The 23,420-nt window shown below is 35.0% G+C and overlaps 1 protein-coding gene across 3 annotated transcripts in view; it reads left to right on the top strand.

Annotated features, from left to right (window-relative positions):
- The window catches only part of SUPT3H (SPT3 homolog, SAGA and STAGA complex component), a 548,006-nt gene that overhangs the window by 380,835 nt on the left and 143,751 nt on the right, over positions 1-23,420 (top strand). For all 3 annotated transcript variants that reach the window (XM_034648176.1, XM_034648177.1, XM_034648178.1), the window contains exons 4-6: positions 3,643-3,729; positions 5,908-5,998; positions 13,252-13,391. In XM_034648176.1, the coding sequence (XP_034504067.1) occupies positions 3,643-3,729; positions 5,908-5,998; positions 13,252-13,391 (318 nt within the window). The remainder of the gene's footprint in view (positions 1-3,642; positions 3,730-5,907; positions 5,999-13,251; positions 13,392-23,420) is intronic.

The following is a 23,420-nucleotide window of genomic DNA, read 5'->3' as shown; positions in this document are numbered from 1 at the left end:
TAGCTATTCTGTTAGGTGTGAGGTGATAATATTCTATTCAGTTCCTCAGCTGATAGGTTGAGGCCCACCCACGTTAGAGAGGGCAGTCTACTTATTCTACCTATTTACATATTAATTTCATCCAAAAATACCCTCACAGTCACACCCAGGATAATGTTTGACCAAATGTCTGAGCTCTTTGTGACCCAATCAAGTTGACACATAAAATTAATCATACAAATGCACAGAAGTGTGAAAATACAATTGAAATTATTGGAGTTTAAATGTAGAATTATATGAGAAAAAGAAATATAATGAGAATGAAGTAATAGTGAAAATCTGTGAGTCAGTCAGGCTTTAAAGACCACATTGAAGTTAGATAATAGTGACTTCTCATAGATCCTGGAGCAAGAATTACAAGCATTTTATTTGAGCAAGATCGTTTTAGCACTTAAATCTGGATTGCATCCCAATTTGGAGACACTGAAATTTTGAAACCAGTAAGCAAATAACCCCACAAGCGTAGATTAGGATGAATACTGTGGAAGTAGAAAGCACCTTTTTATACTTAACTTCCAGAAAAGGGTCATAAAATACTTCAAAATGCAGACATGATGAGTGTTAATATGCAAAGGGAATTTTTTGTCTTTTAAACAGTTGTTACAAGTATATTATTTTTTGTTTACTTTGAACTTAAAAAATTATCAGAAAAAAACATGCTGTACATGAGTTGCTATTGTGGTGAAATAATAATGTAGCACAATATTTTATTAAGTTGCTAACAGATATCTTAAGGTTCCTGTTACCATACCTTTATCCATATAGTTAAGAAAATTAAGTTCGTGTACTCATTCTACTAGTGATTGCTCTAAAGTATTTTTGTGCTCCATTATTTTCTTGCATTTTTATATCACAATTAAATGTATACTACTTTCATTATAAATAAATTTCATTATAAATAAATTGTGAAATGTACCATTATTTCATGTTATTCTAATTACTAACAGAAATATTTAACTTGCAACAGTGAGTAATGAAGTAAGTACAACGTGCATTTAGTTTCAAAGACTAAGAAATTGAGGAATTTCTTAGAATATAGAATCAATTTTTTTTAACACTAAGTTGTTAGGAATATTTTGTGATTTGGGTTTCCTGACTCTAGAATTGCTTTCACATTAGAGACACCAATTCTGAGCTCAGCATTCTGTGGAACTGGACTGACAAGCTGCTAGCCTGTTTTTTAAGCTTTTTAAGCTTTATATTGTTAAAGGGGGAGTCTCTCTTTTCTTTCTGGTAGGCATGGAGAAAAATTTCTAGAAGGAAACCAGTGCATAAGACACACTTTTACAGTGTGATCACTGTAATTAGCTGACAAGATTGCTCGCCGCACTTTGTAGAGAAGAGGTCAGAGTTTGGGAGAGGTAATTTTGGAGCATGAGGCATATCAAGGCAGAGAGGTTTGGTGAAGTGACACAGTGATCCCGTTCAGTCCCAAGGAATCACTTCTTGAAAGTCCAGGGCATATTAGGAGAATTCTAGCAGTGCCAGTGCTAAGTAAGTGCGTAAAGTAAGATGAAGGAAATTAGTGCATCAGATAGATGAAAACTGAAGTCAAATTTTGGCTGCTAATTATGACCACATACCATGACTTGAATTCCAGATCCCTGTGGTAGTCATATACTGGTTTTCTTTTTTATTATTATTATCATATTATGTTAGTCACCATACAGTACATCCCTGGTTTTTGATGTAAAGTTCAATGATTCATTGGTTACGTATAACACCCAGTGCACCATGCAATACGTGCCCTCCTTACATATACTGGTTTTCAAAGGTGTTTTAAAATGTCTAACTCTTCCTTGTCTTTATTTTACATTTTCTGGGTTTTTTTGCCTGGTTAATGTGTTTATAAACTGACATTTTTGAAGAGGATTATAAATAGAGATAATTTATCGATATGTAGTATGGATAAACGATTAATTGGAAAAACTCTTTCGGGATATATACTTCAGAATGACCCTTTCTTAACATAGGTGAAATTACTTCTGTCTGTATAGTACTCTACAGTTGTCAAGTCCTCACCATCCTTTGTGAAATAAAATACAAAGTTACTTGACAGGGCTGCCTTCTGGTTCCCCGTATGTTCTCTATATACATCTATGCATTTAAATGGATACTGAGCCCGTATTCTTCTCCACACTGATTGTGTGTATTTTATACTGTGATAGAAATGTTTTTATTTGAAAAAACATGTGTACACATATTTCCCTGACACTCTTCCAGTTTTTAGAAAAATATGTTCAGATTTTTCCTGCTTAAAACTTCTAGTTTCTGAGTAGATACATCATCTTTTTAAAACCTTTCCCCAAGATTTCTTTTTAAATGGCTCACAGTTAAATTTAAATTTCTATATTTAGGTAGAATTATGTTTATATACCAACCACCAGTATCCAGGAAATTCAGTGGTAAGGCTGACACATAGGGGAGTTCATAGTCTATTTTGTAGTCTGTGTATTTAGACAAGGTTTGAAGCTTACTTAGCAAAATCGCTTAAACATTCGAGCAGATTTTCTTTAGTACAAATGCACTATTTGATTCCTTATAATTGTTAAGATAACAGTATGTCACTTTTTAAAGATCAGTTCTCAGGAATATATTAGATTTATTCCTTTCAAAGAAGAATGCATTTAGGAACAGCCTTTATATGTAAATATTTTTATAACATTGGCTAGAGATGGTGTGGTGCAATCACCATGGTTTGATCAAATTTGGAAGAAGTTACAGGCACATATTTGTAGTGTTTTCCCCAGCATCTTTATTTTTTTCATCTGGACGTATTTTATGTTCCTTCCAACTAATCAAAATAAGAAACCGATTTTGCCTTTGCCAAAAAATAGAACTATCATTTTTCACATTCTTTTATTTTCCAGGTCATTTTCAAGTAAGATTGTGTTTCTAGGACTTCTGAATTCCAGAAAACTCTCAACTTTGTAGATATAAGGGCCCAGATGAACATTTCAGGGGGAATCTAACTTTTCATGCAGTATGTTTTGTGTTGTGCATTCCAGATACAGTTAACTTTTTGTGTGCATGTGATTAGTGTGGAAAGAAATTAATGCAGTCCAGTATTATGATTTATGGACTGAATCCTTTGCCCACTGAAGACTTGCCAAAACTAAAACTATTTTTTTTCCTTTGGATATTAGAAACAGCTACTGTTTTTGTTGATCTTTTAAAGTTCTGAATGGGCCTATTTCAAATCATACCAGCATGGGAGCTCAGATTAATAATATACTTATTCAACTAGTGATACTGAGTGAAACCATTGCTCACATGGATATGAGGATAAAATTTCATAAAATTATTTTCAGGTGCATTAATGCATTTCTGGAAGCTGCACATGATTTTTCTTTTGCATGAAAGAAATCAGGGATTTCTGTTTATTGTATCAGTTACAGGTGGGCTTATAAGTTAATTTAATTGCATTTTTTTTTTACTTTAAAACATAAGACATTTCGCTTTTAAAAGCAGTAATGTGATTGCAAGATTATTCCCAAAGGTTTTTAACTCTTAGTATATTTATCTCTCATGAGACATCACGACTGTAGTATATTTAATTTAGATTATTGAGGGAAAAAGACCCTAAGTTCTCTTTGTTGTTAGTTACAGCAAGCCGCTGAAATTTCTCAGCTTCGGGGAGCAAGGGTAATCTCTGCCGAAGACCTCCTGTTTTTGATGCGCAAAGATAAGGTAATATAAAACAATTTCATTATATTAACATGCCATGTTTGGTGTTTAATTACACTTATTTGAGGAACTGTGTCCTTGTTATATAGCTTTCAAATTGGAATACAACTATTAAACTGATGTCTTAGTCTTCATAGTTTGCAAAAAATGGTTTACTGCAAGGAAGTGATATTTGTTTTACAAGGGCCATGGCACTGGCGTAGAACTATGCTGCCAACTAATTCTCACTTATTCTTCCATAATATTCATTACATATCAATCGTGTGCTTTGTTCAGATAAGTGAGATAGAACTGAATGGCATATTTATTTTTCTTCTAATTTTACAGAAGATTACAGGCTTTCCTAGGGTTTCTTTCAAGGTTTATTCTGTGACAGTGGTGTATAGGAAAACAGTCAATCAAAATGAGTCTTTCAGTGGCATAAATATAATGTCTAGAGTTTTTATGGTAAAGGTCTACCTTTCTTACTCTTTGAACTCTGGTAATTAAAATATTTAAGCTGGTATTTACCTGTCTAATTTTGTCCTATCTCCCACGAGTAGCTAGTTGAAAATATTTTATAATGTTTTATAATATTTTTAATGACAGTGTCATTTAAAGTTACATGTACAAAAATTAGCAGAGTAACCACCATGTGTTATGGTAGCTGCTATCCCAAATGAGCAGGCAGTGCTTGGTTTCTGATGGTCCATCTTTCACTTCTTCTTTGTTTTTTCCGGGCCTTTTCATTACACATACCCATTCCTTTTCCACCATTTTTGCGTGCTTGTGGCTTTCTTTTTTTTTTTCCAAATCAGAAGACATCCCATCGACCTTTTGGATAGCCTTGTTAACATCCTTTCCAATATCCAGTTACTTTATATCCGTGAAATCTTTTAATTCTGATTGACTGAAGGTTGACTAAACTTAGATCAAGTATTTTCTCTTCCTCATATGGTAAGATTCAGAGACCTACAAACCATACCATGACCAGTCTACTAGTAAATAGTATAAATTCTTACTCCATTAACTCTTCAATCATATGAGGAATATAAAGGAAGAGAAAAGAAATGTCTTCACTATCAAGAAGCTATAATCTGGTTTAGGAAATCTATATGATTTAGTTGAAGAAGCAGAATTTCGAAGTTGTGTGATTAGAAAAGAGGCTGAAGGATTTATTGAAATGGAGGTGTCTGAGACTCACGCAGTTGTGTGTAGAATGCACCAGATGCACAGGAACCAGCCAAGATGCTGGTTCGGTAATCAAGGCAAAATGTGCTGGGCATGATGGCTCTGGAAGTGGATAGGAAGGCAGAATTCAGAGAAGAGTAAAGAGTACAAATATGCAGGATTTGGTGACTTCATTATACTTGGAGGCCCCGCTAAGCTCTAGTCGTAAGACTATTTTTAACCTGTTTTCCCTGTATATAAAAAGGAGAGGATTGTATTTGTCTGTATTTCAGGGTTAATCAAATAAGATGCGTGTAAAAGAGCGTTGTGAAATACACTATATTTCAGCCATAATTAGGAATCTTAAACCTGAAGGTCAGGAACCAGTTATAATACAGCCTAAATGTAAGCACACAACAAATTACAAAATATTATCAGTTACCTTTAAAGTTAAACAGTATTATGATCTTCTAATAAACCTAGAGAAAACCATTGAGACCCAACTATCATTCATCAGCTTTGAGTCTCATTAAAGCATATATCTCAGATTATAGAATGTTTTCAGAAATATAAGACATAAACCAACTCTTTATATAAAAAAAAAAAAGATTTCCAGAGAATAAAAAACAACGAAAAGGAAATTTGCTTGGCTTTTTAAAGCAGTTGTTACAAAATTCTTGTCTAGATGTTTATAAATCACTGTAATTATCTTAGTATGGAGAGTGTGATATTTATCACAATCTTCAGAAAGAATTTAAAACTTTTTATTAGACCAAAAAATAAATAAATAAAGCAATTACTGTAATTGCGGAGCGTTTGGATACTTACAAATGGAAAGTGCTTTTAAAAATGCCTGTATTTTAGCTTTTATGTTTAATACGATAACATCTTTTATTCCATAGTATTCTAAGAATTGCTGTACTTTTCCCTGGGATCCTAGAATACAAGTTTATTAAATTTAGTTATCATAGTATTCTGTGATCAGCAAAGTGAATGTAATGTATAAGATTTCTTATTTCATATTTTTAACAGAAAAAGCTTAGAAGACTGCTAAAGTACATGTTTTTCCGAGACTACAAATCCAAGATTGTCAAGGGCATAGATGAGGATGACCTTCTGGAAGGTAACCTAAAAAAAAAAAAAAAAAAAAAACCAAAAAAAACACTAAGCTGAGAGCAATGTGACATGTGTGTGCCGGGTAACACACTGATACAATGTCAGTGTGGACTTTCCCATCACAGTGGAATACATTTGCTTCTGTTAAATAAGGTAGCTTAGAAATTATCCAAATATCTATTTGGTTGGCAGCTAAACTTGTGATTTTCTATTTACATGGCTTCATAGTAATCTGCTATGTCAGTTCTTTTAATCATATGGCCTGTTTTATATCAGAATGTTATGAAACTGAGAAAATCATGTTGATTCAAAACATAATTGAAGTTAGCAAGCATAATTTTTCTGTCGTGGGTATAGGAAGCCAGAACTGTTATTATATATCTCTGAAATTGACATAGGGTTCTTCTTAATTTATTATAGAAAGTATCTGATATGCAGTATTATGTAAAGTCACCTCATTTTGGTGTGTTATTACTGTGCTATTTGAAATCTTACCAACAGTCTAACACGGAGTAAAAGATTTTCCTTATCTGATTTTCCAACTCAATTCCCCATTTCAGAATATTTAAAAAAAAAAATTAGTGTTGCAGAATCAAGCAGTGCTAAGCTGAAAGCAGAAACATACTAAATAATACTTATAGAGTCAAAATAAATATGTATGTTTTAGAATAACTCATATATTTTGCATTGAATATAGTCACTGCATAGTGGGTATCCATTGCTAATAAAGACATTGATAAATAGGGGCGCCTGGGTGGCACAGCGGTTAAGCGTCTGCCTTCGGCTCAGGGCGTGATCCCGGCGTTGTGGGATCGAGCCCCACATCAGGCTCCTCCACTATGAGCCTGCTTCTTCCTCTCCCACTCCCCCTGCGTGTTCCCTCTCTTGCTGGCTGTCTCTGTCTCTGTCAAATAAATAAATAAAATCTTTAAAAAAAAAAAAAGACATTGATAAATAAGCAAACTCTACTGGATTAAGAACTTCAGAAAACTGCTCAAAACCAACTGAAGAGTTAACAAATTTTGGAAGTAAATTTTGATTTACCTTCAACAAATCAGCAAGTGTAATAACCATACAAAAAAGGGGAAGGAAGGGGTGGAGGGAGGGAGGGAAGGAAGGAGAGAGGGAATAAATAAATTCATATCACATGTTTCATCAGTGTTGTCTATTTAATATTCCTGCAATTCTCATAGAACTTAATTTCTGAAAAATAGTCCTCCAGATGAATTTAAATGCTTCCTTTTTTGAAGAGCATAAGGAATACAGGTGTGAATTCCAGTCAGTCCCAGTTCTCTACTTTCTCTCTATGTGAACTTGAGGATCAGTTTTCTCATAAGTCAAAAATTATACCACTCACCATGGTGGAGTTCTTACAAGAGTTTAACATAATGTATGAAAATCACCTGATATATCCCCGACATTGAATAAATGATAGCTTTTAATACCAAACTCAGAACACCAAGAAGTTCAGAGTGGTGAGACTAGCATTCAGTTGTAGTAATACTATCATATCAGTCTGATGCCTTCTCCTCCTTATTTATTTCAGATCTCATCTTTTTATTTTCATTTAAATTTTCTAGTTTTCTGTGTCATAAAGTTTTAAAATAGTTGATATAACTTATAAAATAAAGTACTCCGGTAAAATATATCTAATACTGAGGTGGGACTTTGAGAATGGCCATATGAGAATAGATTCTTTCCCCAGTGGAACACATTTTACTGGTGAAAACTTTAAAAAGTAATGGCTTAAAGTCTCTAGAAGTTCTCCTAAGGGTATGCAGCAAATGGAGAAGTAAGAAAATCCAAATCTTATTAAGAACAGTGAGAGTCTGTTTGATTTGAGCCATGACCTGCTCCCATTACCCCTCTTCTTCCCTTCTGGCACCTCAGCTCAGTATGGTAGAAGCTTTACTCTGGGCAAGTGTTCCCAAGAACACTGGACACCTGATTCTTCAGCTACAAGTCTAGGGCAACAGTTTCCCCCAGGAGGTCGGCATCTCTCATCTCCTCTGGCTCCATGTTGCAGAAGCTGTGTCCCATGCAGGCACAGTTAAAAGGACTGGAGCCTCCACTCATTCTCTATTCATAAGAAAGCTCTACCCCAGACACAGGAGGCTAAGAATACTGGGCCCTGATTGCCCCACCCTAGCTTGTTCATGACACCAGAAGAGACAAGCCTAGAACACAGTGGACTACCATCCCTGCCTAGCTCACTACTCATAGCTCTAGGAGTCTTTCTCGGAAAAGCCAATTGCTATTTCCACCCCCAGCTCCAGTACAGTGATGCAGAGATTCAGCCCAGAGAGAGAGGCAGGCTTTGATAACAGAAGGCTCTGCAGCTTTCTCTATGAGGACTGACTTTTTAGAACAGAGCATGTGGAAGTTCATACCTAAGGGTGGTATAGAAAACTATGGAAATCCTGATGGTAAATAATTAAGAGGAAGCTGGAAGCTATGTGATACTAGTAACAACAAATAAAACAGTGCGTCAGCTAAAGGTTTAACAGAGGAAACAAATGGAAACGACAGCTAAAAAGAGTCTTTCTGGGGTCAGAGTGAAATGTAAGGCTGGCAATATCTGGACTCTGCAGAGGGGCCTGACATTATTCAGATAAATCTGTGGAACGTGCCCAAGAGTATTATCAGAAACAATAGAGCAATCAGCCAGAAGTCAGTGGAAGCTAAAAGCTGTGTGTGATACCCATAGAATCAAACCAGCCAGAAACTTAATGGAGAGATCAGGAAAAGCGACAGCCGAAGAGAACCTGACTAACACCACAGTCATCCCTGGTGATTGAGGAGACCAATTGCATGCTCACAGTTTTGCTCTCTGGGGAACAACTTCTGAGGCCACATGCTGTGAGGGAAAAAGATTTTATTGAACCAGTCTAGCCAAATCACTAGACAAATAAACAACCAAACAATGACAACAAGCCCCAGAAAGAAGAAGGAATTATTATTTAGAGTTACTGTAAGATAAAATGTCAATTTTCAACAACAATAACAACCAAATACTAGGCAAGAAAAAAAAAATAGGAATGGGTGATCCATAAAAAAGGAACAAAAAGCAGACAACATAAACTGCCTTTGAGGGGGCCCAGATGTTGGACTTACCACACAAAAACTTCAAAGTCACTATCATAAATGTGTTCAAAGAACAAAGGAAGCCATTTTTAAGGAACAAAAGGAAGGTTTGATTACAGTGTCTCACAAGATAGAAAATATCTCTTAAGAGAAATTAAGGAGTACACTTGTCATGATGAGCACTGGGTGTCATGTGGAAGTACTGAATCACTGTACTGTACACCTGAAACTAATATTTTACTGAAGGTTAACAAACTGAAATTTAAATAAAAACTTTTAAAAAGATTAGAGACAAATCATAAAAAAGAAACAAATGAGAATTCTGGGGTTGGAAATCATAATGACTGAAGTCTAAAAATTCAGTAAAGAAGCTCAGTGGTAGCTTTGAAGTGAGAAGAAAGGATCAGTGAACTGGAAGACAGATTGTTAAAGATTATGCAGTCTGAAAAACAAAAAAGAATGAAGAAAACGTAGAAATCAGAAGCGTCATGATATGAGCCAACATAGACATAATGGGACTACCAGAAGGAAAGAAAAAGATAAAAAGGAGCAGAAAAAATCTTCAAAGAGATAATGATTGAAACTTCTCAACTTTGATGAAAATCATTACATCCTAGCAGCTCAATGGACTCCAATTAGGATAATCATGTAGAGATCGACTTTCACACATATTCTTGTAGAAATGTAGGAAGACAAGACAAAGAGAAAATCACAAAAGCAGCAAGAGAAAGGCACCTCTTCACATACAATCGAACTCCAGCAATATTAACGGCTGATTTCACATTAACAATATAGATCCCAAAAACACCAGTATAGGTCAGATAGCAGTGGAATGACATATTCAAATTGCTGAAGAAAAAATCTGTTAACCAAGAAACGTATCCAGCAAAACTTTTCAAAATGAAGACAAAATAAAATATATTCCCACATAAACAAAAACTAGGTGAATTTCTTGGTAGCAAATCCATATAAAAAAATATGAAAGGTGGGGCACCTGGGTGGCGCAGTCCTTAAGCGTCTGCCTTGGGCTCAGGGCGTGATCCCGGCGTTCTGGGATCGAGCCCCATGTCAGGCTTCTCTGCTAGGAGACTGCTTCTTCCTCTCCCACTCCCCCTGCTTGTGTTCCCTCTCTCGCTGGCTGTCTCTCTCTGTCAAATAAAATAAAATCTTTAAAAAAAACAATATGAAAGGAAGCTCTTCAGGCTCAAGCAAGTGGCGCCAGACAATAAATTGATTCCATGCACACACACACACACACACACAACCACAAAAAGTACCTGTAAAGGTAATTAGGTAAGTAAAATATAAGAGACAATATAATTGCATATTTTTTGCTTCCTTCCTCTTACCTGATTTAAAAAACAATGTATGAAACAATATATATAATTGTGATGTCAAGTCTATAACATGTATATACATGTAGATACATGTAACATGTAGATATATATTACGATATATTTGACAGTAACAACATAAGAGAGGTGGGTGGTAACAAAGCTGTATTGGAGGAAGGAGTGACACAAGATGGCTGCTCAAATTAAAGAAAGAAATGAAAAAAAGCAGAAATGGTAAATACAATGGTTAATATAACCAATTCTATAAATATCTACTTTCTGTCCTATGAAAACACAAACTACTAAAACTGAATCTAGAAGAAATAGAAAATGTGAGTAGACCTATAGCAAGTAAATACTTTGAACTAGTAATTTTAAGACTTCCCCAAGGAAAAACCCAGGCCTAAATGACCTCATGATGAATTCTACCAAATGTTTAAAGAGCAGTTAACACTAATCCTTTTCCAGCTCCTTCTACAAGGTCAGTATTATTCTGACATGAAAACCAGACAAAGATAACAAAGAGAAAACCAAAGACTAATACATTGCTTTTCTGTATTCCCTATGCTGTACTTTCCATCTCCATGACTATTTGTTTTGTAACTGAAAGTTTCTACCTCTTAAACCCCTTTATGTATTTCACCCATTTCCTCACCCACCTCCCTTTGGCAACTACCTGTTCGTTCTCTGTATTTAAGAGTCTATTTTTTCGTTTGTCTTTTTTCTTTGTTTGTTTCTTAAATTCTACATATGAGTGAAATCATGAGATACTTGTCTTTCTGAAGTACTTCAGTTAACATTATACCCTCTGGGTCCATACATTTTGTTGCAGATGGCAAGATCTTGTTTTTTGTGTGTATGGCTGAGTAATATTCCAGTGTGTGTGAGTGAGTGTGTGAGTGTGTGTACATTTTCCTCATCCATTTGTCTATGGATGGATACCTTGGTTGTTTCCATAGTTTGGCTACTATAAATAATGCTGCAATAAGCATACAGGTGTATTTATCTTTTTGAATTAGTGTTTTTATTTTCTTTGGGTAAATACCCAGTAGTGTAATTACTGGATCATATGGTAATTCTACTTTCAATTTTATGAGGAACCGTCATACCATCTTCCCTAGTGGCTGCACCACTTTACATTCCTACCAACAATGCACAAGGATTTTTTTTTCTCCACATCTCACCAACACTTGTTATTTCTTGCCTTTTTTAAATCTAGCCATTCTCAAAGGTGTAAGGTGATTTCTCATTGTTATTTTGATTTGCCTTTTCCTGATTTGCGATAGCGAACATCTTTTCACATGTTTGTTAGCCACCTGTATATCTTCTTTGAAAAATATCTATTCAGGTCCTTTGCCCATTTCTTATCAGATTATTTGGGAGTTTTGTTATTGAATTATATAAGTTCTTTGTATATTTTCGATATTAACCCCTTAGCAGATACATCATTTACAAGTACCTTTTCCCATTCAGTAGGATGCTGTAATGTCTTTTTTAATATAGATGTGAAAATCCCCAACAGAATACTTAGTAAACCAAATCCAGCAACATCTAAAAAGGATTATACACCATGACCAAATGGGGTTTATCCCAGCAATTTGTGTAATACATCATAATGGTGGAATAAAGGTCATAAATCACATGATCATCTCAATAAATGTAGAAAAATCATTTGAAGGAAATTCCAAAGTCTTTCATGAGAGGAATACTCAAAAAACTGAGGGGGGAGCTTTCTCAACGTGATAAAGATCATTGCTATGAATGGAATGTTTGTGTCCCCCCAGAATTGATGTGTTGTAGCCCAGTCCCCATGTGATGGTATTTTGAGGTAGAGCCTTTGGCAAGCAATGAAGTTATGAGGGAGGGGCCTTCATAAATGGGATTAGTGCCCTTCTAATAAGAGACACGGGAGAGTTTGCTTTTGCTTTCTGCCATGTGAGGATAGAAGAGTCCCATCTGCAAACCAGGAAGCAGGCTGTCATCAGATACCAGGTCTGCCAGCACCTGGTCTTGGACTTTCCAGCCTCTAGAACTGTGAGAAATAAATAATTGTTTTTAAGCCATCTGGTCTGTGATATTTATTTATTATGGTTTATGTTATAAACAGACCAAGACAGCCATCTATGGAAAACCCAAGCTAACATCATACTTAATGGTGAAAGATTGGCTGCTTTCACCCTAAGATATTTGGGTTTTCTTTATTTGGTATCTGCACATGTATTTTATCACTTTAAAAATAATCTAGTTCTTTCTCTCTAACTCACACTGATATTAATGCAGTAAACTATTAATTACCTATTGCAATATTACACTCCTTCTTGACCTTTAGCAATAACTTCTTTAAAGTTATGCTTTGCTTTTAGATAAGTATGATAGTTTTACCTCTTAAGAGAAAAAGTGTAAGAGCTTGTCCCTTATCCTTCAAAAATATTGGCACAATAAAATACATAATATTCTCTCCTTTGAATTTCAGATCTTCACCTTGATGTTATTTACTTATGTCTTTGTTTTTATTTATTTTACTCAACTAGGCTTGCTATAGCAGGATTCTTTTTCTAAATCTGAGAGGACTCTTTTTTGTAAGAAATTTTAACAGTCCATTTTCACTTACTATGTTAATTGACAATTTGGTTTTTATTCTCAACCTTACTCATGACATGAATAAATGATTTAATTCCACATGGCTTATGCTTTTGTTTTGGATGTAAAGATTCTCGCTTTAAAGATTATTTTGAGAGAACTCCAATTCTGAATTTCACATGGCAGTATGCAATACACGTAGTGATTGGCGTTGATGTAAACCTAGTAAGCACATTTTTTTCCTTCCCTTATGTTCATGAAGACAAACTGAGTGGCAGCAATAATGCAAACAAAAGACAGAAAATTGCCCAAGACTTTCTCAACTCTATTGACCAAACAGGAGAACTCCTGGCAATGTTTGAAGATGATGAGATCGATGAAGTTAAACAAGAGCGAATGGAGGTACTGTTTACTCTTCCCTTCTTAAAGTAATAGAATACCCATTGCAGTGCTTATGCTATTTGGTTCTATTCTTCTGTTCTTTAATTGTCATCCGAATTGCCCAGAACAGTGTTTACATGTCTGAAGGCAGCATGGCACAGCGGAGTAGCCCTATAAGGGTGTCCAGCTGTGCCCTCAGACAAGTCTTTGGGAGACAACTTCAGTGTTCTGTTTCTCTCTTTCCTCCTCTAAATATGAGTAGATTTCCCTAAGCTTCCTGCTAGGCCTAACTTTTACTGATATTATTTTACTCCAAACTTATTTTTCGTTCCAAATCGTCCAGTTATCTTTGTGGGCAAAGGTAATTTTCCCACTTTTCATGTTGGCATATAGCATGAAGAGCTGTCTTTCTGGCTATGAATGGACTCGCTAGCTGAGGTGATATCGAGGGCAATTACGTGCTTTATATCCCTGTAACACAAAGTTAGTGACATGTGTTTGCGTTCCCTGGATATGTTTTCACAATACATATGAAAATTCTGTGCCTTCTATTTGCCTAAGCTATCTATTCATAAAATTATTGTTTCCTTAAATACTTATTATTCAAAAATAAAAATGAATAATTTTATTTGTGCGCCTTCCAAAATATAAAGCATTATTCTTATCGCCCTTATTATTATACTTTTACATGTAAAAAAAAAAAGAAAGAAAGAAAGAAAAAATCTCCATTTTCCCCTTCTCTTTAAATTGAGCAAGAGAGGTAATTTCAGAACACCAAAAGACCATGCTAATAATCTCTATGCATGCTAAAAATATAATCATTTCATGTTAAATTCTGGAGGAAGTCCAATAGACATACATGCTTTATAAACTTTAACAACCTTCTTTAAAGAATTAGTATGCTTAGATCATGAACTGTGATCTAAAGGCAATGTTCTCTTTAGGTATCAATTACCTTAAAAATGTGTGGTTATCTTGGTTTGGGGCAACTGCAAATGGTTTTAGTTCAACTTTGCCATGGGCCAAAATCATGCTAAGTTGTCCAAAGCAGATGATAAACATATATTTCTGATGTCATTATGGCCTAAACAGGATATGATTGTTTAGTGGCATGGTTTCACTTATGATGCATTATACAGAGGACAAATATTGTTTATGCTTTTTTTAAAAAAATTTTTATATTACACTAATGGGCATTAAGAAAGATTCACTTGGGGCGCCTGGGTGGCACAGCGGTTGGGCGTCTGCCTTCGGCTCAGGGCGTGATCCTGGCGTTGTGGGATCGAGCCCCAACATCAGGCTCCTCCGCTATGAGCCTGCTTCTTCCTCTCCCACTCCCCCTGCTTGTGTTCCCTCTCTGGCTGGCTGTCTCTATCTCTGTCAAATAAATAAATAAAATCTTAAAAAAAAAAAAAAAAAAGAAAGATTCACTAAAGGGGCGCCTGGGTGGCACAGCGGTTAAGCGTCTGCCTTCGGCTCAGGGCATGATCTCGGCGTTATGGGATCGAGCCCCACATCAGGCTCCTCTGCTGTGAGCCTGCTTCTTCCTCTCCCGCTCCCCCTGCTTGTGTTCCCTCTCTCGCTGGCTGTCTCTATCTCTGTCAAATAAATAAATAAAATATTTTAAAAAAAAAAGATTCACTAAGGAAGGACTCTACGTGAAACATTAATAAAGTAGAACAAGTATCTTTTCAATTTTGATGGGAAAATCTCTGTCAACCAAGCCCACACTGCCTGGAAGGGCATTCCNAGATTCACTAAGGAAGGACTCTACGTGAAACATTAATAAAGTGGAACAAGTATCTTTTCAATTTTGATGGGAAAATCTCTGTCAACCAAGCCCACACTGCCTGGAAGGGCATTCCACAATCAAGGAGAAGAGAAGAAATGGAGCATGTTGTAATACTAAGCTCATAATAGCAGGCTACTGTAGGCTTGGAAAAACGGTGAGTCAGCAAGGTACAAGTTAAAGTCAATAAAGTATCCGGAAAGGCAGGAGAGGAAAAGTCTGGGAACTGGCGCAGTTCATATACGTCTTCCCCATAGTTATAGATTACATAGTGGTAACCAGCATAATAAAATATCACTAGTTGGTGAAAATGGTCACAATGCCATTCAGCTTCATCTGTGCAATACAAAAAAAAATTGGCAGCTCCTTAAGCTTTACAGCATCTTCTCTAACCAAGATAACAAAGAGTGTTTTGAGACTCTACTCATCCAAATAGCAGAGTTTAACTGAATAAAAAGTGCTGAATTTATAACTGGAGACAGTAGAAAGTGGGACCGTTAAGAGCATTGGCCTTGCCTGCTTCTAATTTGACAGGTTGTAGCTGCAAGCGTAAACCACAACTACAGCAGTCCGTATGAAACCACTTTGGACTCACAGACTGCGATCTCTGCTTTTCAAGTGCCGTGGAATCAGCAGCCCTGGCATCACTCCGTGATTTCATTTTTCTCTAAGCATCACTTACTGCTGCAGAAATTTTGTTTGCTACCTCCTTCCCAAGAATGTATGAAAATGGTATAGACCTACCAACAAAACTTATTATTGTTTTGCTTTCTCTCTTTTTTTTTATTTTAATGTAATTTAGGGAAAAAAATTTATAGACATAAAAACCCACTTGGGATCCTAGCTTTTTCTCAAAATATTGAGCAAGCCTACCAAAAAACGAGTTCTTTCCTTTTGTTTTAGGTGATTTCTATATGTGCCTGGCTTTGCGTTTCACTCATAATTTACTTCATCACTATTAAAGACTATATGACCTGAAATATAAAAAGTCTGGATTTTCACCTCCATTTCTACTTGCTTGTCCTTCATCATGACAGTTAACTAACTCTTACCCTATTTTAGTTTTCATCCACCACCAAATTTTTAACACTTGGGTATATGTGTAGTAGAGATCTATGATCCATTGTCTCTGAAGATCCTTACAAGTTATCAAATAAGGATTAAATAATGTTCAGAATTGCTTTCGAGGGGCTAGGAAAGAGAGGCAGGGATTTGGTAAGCATAATAATACATTTGAATATTCACAACTCCTCTCAGTTCCTCCACTTAACCCCCACCCCAGAATGACACAGATGTGTTTTACTGTTGATATTGATTCTTACATTCTAATTTTTGAGCATTAATCAATTAAATGTGGCTATGTCAACCAAAGGCCAAGAGAGTGGTCACAAAAAATAGTTTTGTTTTATTTTTTTGTTTGTTTTTAAAGATTTATTTACTTGAGAGAGAGAGAAAGCATGAGCAGGGGCAGAGGGAGAGGGAGAAGCATACTCCTCACTGAGTGCCGAGTCCAAAGTGAGACTCAGTCCTAGGACCCCGAGGTCATGACCAAGGCAAAGTCAGACACTTAACCGACTGAGCCATTCGGGCGCCCCAGCTTTGAGTTTTCTTAACAGAGGACTGTGCTTATTCACAGCAGAGCTTTGCCTAAGACCCAGCTGGTCACCGTGAAGGAACCTGAGAAGCTCAAGTTTATCATCAGTCAAGTAAAATATCTGCTCTAATAATTTGCTTAAAAAGTTGGGTGAACTCTACCTTCTGACTAATCCTCAAATTGATCAAAGTAAGCAAGAAAGCAAAGATTAGAGCCCACCAGAGAGACCAGCCTTTAAATAAAATAGGGTGCTAAAACCTCAAAGGCCTGATACTGGAATCTAGAAATAAGCAGAGTAGAATACATAAAATTTAAGATCACTTAAAAACATTTTTAATTGGCTTAAAATTGAATAACATTCCAGGTGGCCATCTGAATTTAACCTGAAGTGATTGGCTATGGATTTTAAAACACAGAGTTTCTCATAAAAGCTGAATGATCAGCGAAATCAGGTTCACCACTCTGTTATGCCCCAAGTATAATGAGGTTGTGATCCCTGGGGAGGTTGAGACCCAGTGTCATCATTTGTGGAGCTAAGTGTACTGGAAAACTCACTGAAGAAGCCAGAGAGGTGGATTGCTATAGATAGACATTCTCCATCTTCTTCTGGTTTTGAAGTCTGTTCTTTCTGCCATTCCCCTTCTCTGTCTATTACTATTATTATTTTTAATTATAATAGAAAGTAAAATAAAATGCCTCTAAGACTAAATTCAAAAATATCTTAGATAAGATTCATCATAAAAGAAAAAAGGCTAATTCTAGTAAGATAAATGTTTACAAATATGAAAAAAATTAAAAACATTGAGTTTAAAAATGAAGCCCAGAAAAAAGTTTAAAATTTAAGTGTACATGAGATTAAGAAATACAGAATTTATATACTGGAATGATACAGTTTATGTACATAAATGCATACATGATATATACAGAGATGCATATATGTTTACGTACATACTATTATGCCTCCATGCGTATTCTATAAGAATAGAAATATAGTTTTAGTAGATTTTTTTTAAATGTAAAATAACAATCAAAGGTATATCAGACAAACTCAGATGCTAATAATAGCAGTTATTAGTTCAGAGAAAAGAAGGTTCAAGGGGGAAAGCTTTAAAAGGGAACAATGTCAGTAATTTCATGTTACTAAATGATGCTGCCTGTGGTGAAGAGCGTAAGTACAAAATGTTAATCATCAAATTCCAGAGAATTGAAATATACAAAGTAAAAGCTTCCAGTAATTCGGGGAGAGGTCAGAGAAATACATTTGTTGAGACTGAAACACTATTCACAGTACTTAACAGATTGACTTGGGGGAAAATTTTTTAATAATTAAAATTTATCTATAGATGCATATAAAACATTTTATCAATGAGCAGCAGTTTTCAAATCTTATCCAGGTAAACTCCAAGGATTCCAGGGTGCTGTTTAGGGAAGGTGAGAAGTTTGGTGGGTCTCTAGCCTCCCTCTTCCCCCCACACTTTCCTGAGTAAGAAGAACTTCTTTGATTTTACATAATGGATCTGTATATCATCAATAAAGAAGGGGNTTACATAATGGATCTGTAGATCATCAATAAAGAAGGGGTTTCATTATTTTTTTTATTGAAAATCATTACAAAACGTCACAGGAGTCTTTCTGTCTCTCATACATAGACACACTCATGGTCAACAGATTTCAAAAATGTACAAATTTATAAAACACATTACCCTACCAGGGCGAAAAAAAGACAACCTGAAAGTAGTAAGAGAAGTTAAACATACAAAACCCTAATTGACTGAAAATTAAAAAAGAAGAAACCAACAACTAATAGCAACTAATGGACCCACAAAAAATTAAAAATTACTGCCGTTGACTATTTGGGTAATAACAGCACTGAGAATAGTCCATGTAAAATTTACAAAATTTAGACAAAGCTTTATTTAAAACACAGGCGACTTTTTAGCTTTTAAGCCTTTGTTAAATTGGGAAAAATGAAAAAAAAGATTCAGCTAAAATTAGAAATTTTACATCAAGGGGTGCCTGGGTGGCTTAGTCAGTTAAGTGTCCAACTGCTGATTTCAGCTCAGATCATGATCTCAGGGTCCTGAGATTGAGCCCCACTCTGAGCATAGAGTCTGCTTAAGATTCTCACTCTCCTTCTCCCTCTGCCCTTCCCGCACCACTCCTGCACACATTCTCTCTCCCTCTCTCTCTATTAAAAAAAAGAAATTTTACATCGAAAAGAGAAAATAGGAAAAATGAAAATATAAAAATTAACGCATGAAGTTAGAAAACAAATAACTAAATTTACCGATTTAAGGAACTGTTTGCAAAAATAAGAACAAAATGGTGGAATGAATCTGTAACAAGTCTCAATAAGAAAAACAAAAAGAAAAGATAACTGCTAAAATTAGCAAGGAGTGGGGATCTAGCCATAGACTGGAGAAATCAATTCACATATAATTGTGTTACCAGCATATTTGAAAAGCCTGTTGGAATGAGTATCTTCCTAAGAAAACATAAATGATTAGTTTTACTCAACAGGTCATAGAAAACTTGGATAGTCAGTAAACTTGGAAGAAATGCTAAATGTTTTTAAAGAATTATGTCCTCAAAAGTCTATGAATCCAAAACGGTTTATGGAAAAGCTCTTTTAAACATCCAAAAAACAGTTCATTACCAAGCTATATAAGCTATCTCAGAGTAAAGAAAATAAGGAAAACCTTTTACAAAGTATCATAATATAATCTCATTTATGAATATGGATGCAGGAATCTTAAAATATTAGCAATTTTAATTGGCAGTATATATAATAAGAAATGTGCCATGACCGAATAAGATTTTTTTTCATGAATTCAAGCATGCTTAATATTAGAAAATATACTAGTGTTATATACCCAATAACTAGGTCAGAGGAAAACACCCATATAGGTTAGGAGGTGATAAGTCATTGGAGAAAATTCACTTCCTATCCTTTTTAGAAAATTCTCAATGAACTAGAAATAGAAAGTACCTCCATGTCAATGTAAAGTATATCTTACTCCATTGAACAGACATCATTATAGTTTGAAAAATATTAACAGAGTTCCATTAAATTCTAGAATGCCCATATTATCATTTTTATTTGCCAGAGTTCAGTAAGCATTTGCCAGTGCAATAAAAGGCATAGCTATTGGTAAGAGACAAAAATTATCATTATGGAAAGATAATATAATTTTTATTAGGTAATCCTTGAGAATCAATCTAAAAACTATTAGAACCGATTAAAGTCTGTATTAAATCATGTACATACTTTAAAAATCAGTAGTTTCCCCCACATTTCAATAAGAGTTAATAAAAATAAGGAGAAAGACAGTCTCAGTGAAAATAATACAAGGATGAAGTTTATATGGAGGGGAACTTCATATTAACAAGAAATGTAAGAGAAATATGAAAGTAATATTTAATAATGTACTGAGATATGAGGAGTGCGTAAGTGAAGAAATACTATGTTCCTGGATACAGAGATGGAATATTATAAATGTATCAGTTGTTCCCAAATTAATTTATTAGCTTAATGTAACTTTAACAAAAATCTCAGCAGAATTTTTTAAAAACTCTCAAATGATATTAGGTTATTTTAAGTGATAAAAAAGATAAGCAGAGAAATTTGCATTAAAGAAGAGTAGAGGGCAGAGTTCAGTTTATCCTACCAGACATAACATTTCATAAAACTATTGTCATCAAAACAGTACCCAGTTAGCATACCAACAAAGAGAATGCTGTATGACATAATTAAGTATAGAGAACAATGTAGTCTCAATAGAGGTAGCTTTAGAAATCAATGGGAGAAAGATGCCAGACAGTTGGATAACATTTGGAAAGAAAAAAAAATACAGATAGTTCCTAACCTTATACTTGAATCAGAATAAATTCAGATGGATTAAAACACTAGGTATGAAAAGTAAAGCCATTTAAAGAAAAAAAAATAAAATAAAATAAACACAGGTGACTATCAATTTGAGGGTATAGAAGGACTTTCCAGGGTTTTATTTTCCGAACAGGCTTTTAAAGAACTACTCCTCTGAAACCAACAATACATTATATGTTAATTAATTGAATTTATATTTTTTAATTTATTTTGTTTTATTATGTTATGTTAGTCACATATTGATATAGTATTCCAATTAGTTGAATTTAAATTAAAAAATATTTTAAAAAATAAATAAAAAAATAAAGAACTACTCCTCAAGATGTTAACAGGTGTGCTGTTGGGGATGGGGATGGGGAGTGGTCTATTTTAAAATAAATTTGTGAAATTCTAAATTAAGAAATTGAAGGTATTTTTTAGAACCTTTCTGAGGCTTTTGTATGCAAATATATATTACGAATTTTTCAGTAGTNAATAAAATAAAAAAATAAATTAATTAAAAAATATTTTAAAAAATAAATAAAAAAATAAAGAACTACTCCTCAAGATGTTAACAGGTGTGCTGTTGGGGATGGGGATGGGGAGTGGTCTATTTTAAAATAAATTTGTGAAATTCTAAATTAAGAAATTGAAGGTATTTTTTAGAACCTTTCTGAGGCTTTTGTATGCAAATATATATTACGAATTTTTCAGTAGTGGGGATAAAATTATTAAAGTCTTCTGAAAAGGAAGCTCAGGAAATGGCCACAAAAGAATTACTGTTAAATTGGATGACATAAAAATTATATAACTTGTATATGTCAGAAGAAGAAAGACAAAATTGAAAGGCAAGCTAATATAAAAATGTGATAAAATATTAATATCATTTATTTATATAGATCTTCTAGTCAATAAGAAAACATTTCAAGTAGAAAAATTAGCAAAGGATAATAGACAAATCACAGAAAGAGTAATAAAAATAACTAATAAACATGCAAAATATCTGCTTACGTGTAATGAACCAATGCCATTTTCATTTATAAAACGTCAAGAGTAAGGTGGAATTGGGTACACATTAACTGTTGGTGGAAATGAAGTTTGATAGAAATCAGAAACTATTTAAAAATATCAGTTGGAAGCATTCATCTACTTCAACCCAGTAAACCCACATTTGGTAATTTCTCTTTAAGATATAATCAGAAATTTTGATCATATGCACATTCTTTTTTTTTAAGATTTTATTTATTCATTTGACAGAGATAGAGACAGCCAGCGAGAGAGGGAACACAAGCAGGGGGAGTGGGAGAGGAAGAAGCAGGCTCCCAGCGGAGGAGCCCGACGTGGGGCTCGATCCCAGAACTCCAGGATCACGCCCTGAGCCGAAGGCAGACGCTTAACGNATGAAGGCAGACGCTTAACGACTGTGCCACCCAGGCGCCCCAATCACATGCACATTCTTATACACAAGGCTGTTCATCCACTATTTATAATAGCCGAGGTGGGACAAGCGAACACTATTACCCAATGATAAGAGAATGTGTATATTCCCTCGCACACAGAAATTAAGCCTGGAAGGATAGACACCCACGTGCTAACTAGCAGTGGCTGTCATCAGGTGATGAGATTGTAAGTGAGTTGAGTGTGTAAATGTATGCTGTTTTGATTTTACATATTTATCATTTATGTTGTTTCTTTGAATCTCCAATCGAGATTCTACAGTTTACCTTTTCATGATTTTTCCTCCATCAGTTATTTAGTCTATACATGGTGCTACCAGGATATACTTTGTGAGCAAATTAAATCAGTTCATATTATATAATTGAGGAACAGAAGAATATAACCATACAGTGTCACACAGACTATATTCAAAGCTATACTAATGATCTAAGAAGTTTAAAACATTTAACATTTTCACATGATTGCGATGAACAAAAAGCCTTTTCAAATGAATTAAACAGTTAGGGAAATGTACAACCAGAGGTAGATTTGGCTTTAAGCAAGGTTTGATACGGAGGTTCATAATATGTCACTGGATTTGTAGCTCCTCTCCCTATAATTCTCTCTTTCCTGCCCTTTTCTGTTTTTGTTGGCCTAATCTTTGGGCTAACTGACCTCACAGGAGTACCAGTTCTCCAGGTCATGATTAAGAGAGAAGGCCTTTGTCCAAGATTGACTCTGAAAATGCTTGTGTCACAAGATCTTCTGAAACCCCTAGCACCCACGGTAGCTAGTAGGATGACGTGTTCTTATTGGCTTAGCCTAAGTCGTGGGCTCCATCCCTAAAGCTGAATGTGCATTCAGCCCCTCATAAAGGCATGGTTCCCTGGAGCTTTAGGAAGAAAGAATGAGTCCTGGAGAGGCAGCCTCACAGGTCCGTAATTGTAGAGTATAATACATTATGACAGCAAGATTGATAGAGTGATGCATTACAGCCTTGAGTCTGCTCGGATCTTTAGGAGGTTTCCCTAAGACACAGCAGGTAGAATAAGTAGAAATCATTTTCTTTGGATTCAAGGAAATATCCATTCCTTCCTCTCGCTCTTGAATTCATTTGGCATTTATTCATTGAGTCTCTTTTATAAGTCACCTACTACCTACTTTCTGACGTCATGACTATAAAAAAGACAAAATAGGGCTTCTGCCTTCACAGTCCTGTAGTAATAAGTGGCAAATCAAGACATAACTGTGTACCCTGTTAAGGGGAATACAGGCTCAATAAATAGTTGTTATTATCATTCTGTTATTTGGTCTTGAATTTTGAGCCTTCTTGGTGGATTATTGGTTGTGTGATGGAGCCATGTA

The sequence above is a fragment of the Ailuropoda melanoleuca genome, chromosome 19, assembly GCF_002007445.2.
Source record: "Ailuropoda melanoleuca isolate Jingjing chromosome 19, ASM200744v2, whole genome shotgun sequence".
Taxonomy (NCBI): Eukaryota; Metazoa; Chordata; class Mammalia; order Carnivora; family Ursidae; genus Ailuropoda; species Ailuropoda melanoleuca.
The sequence above is the reverse complement of the archived record's forward strand: the minus strand, read 5'-3'. Positions and strand labels throughout refer to the sequence as shown.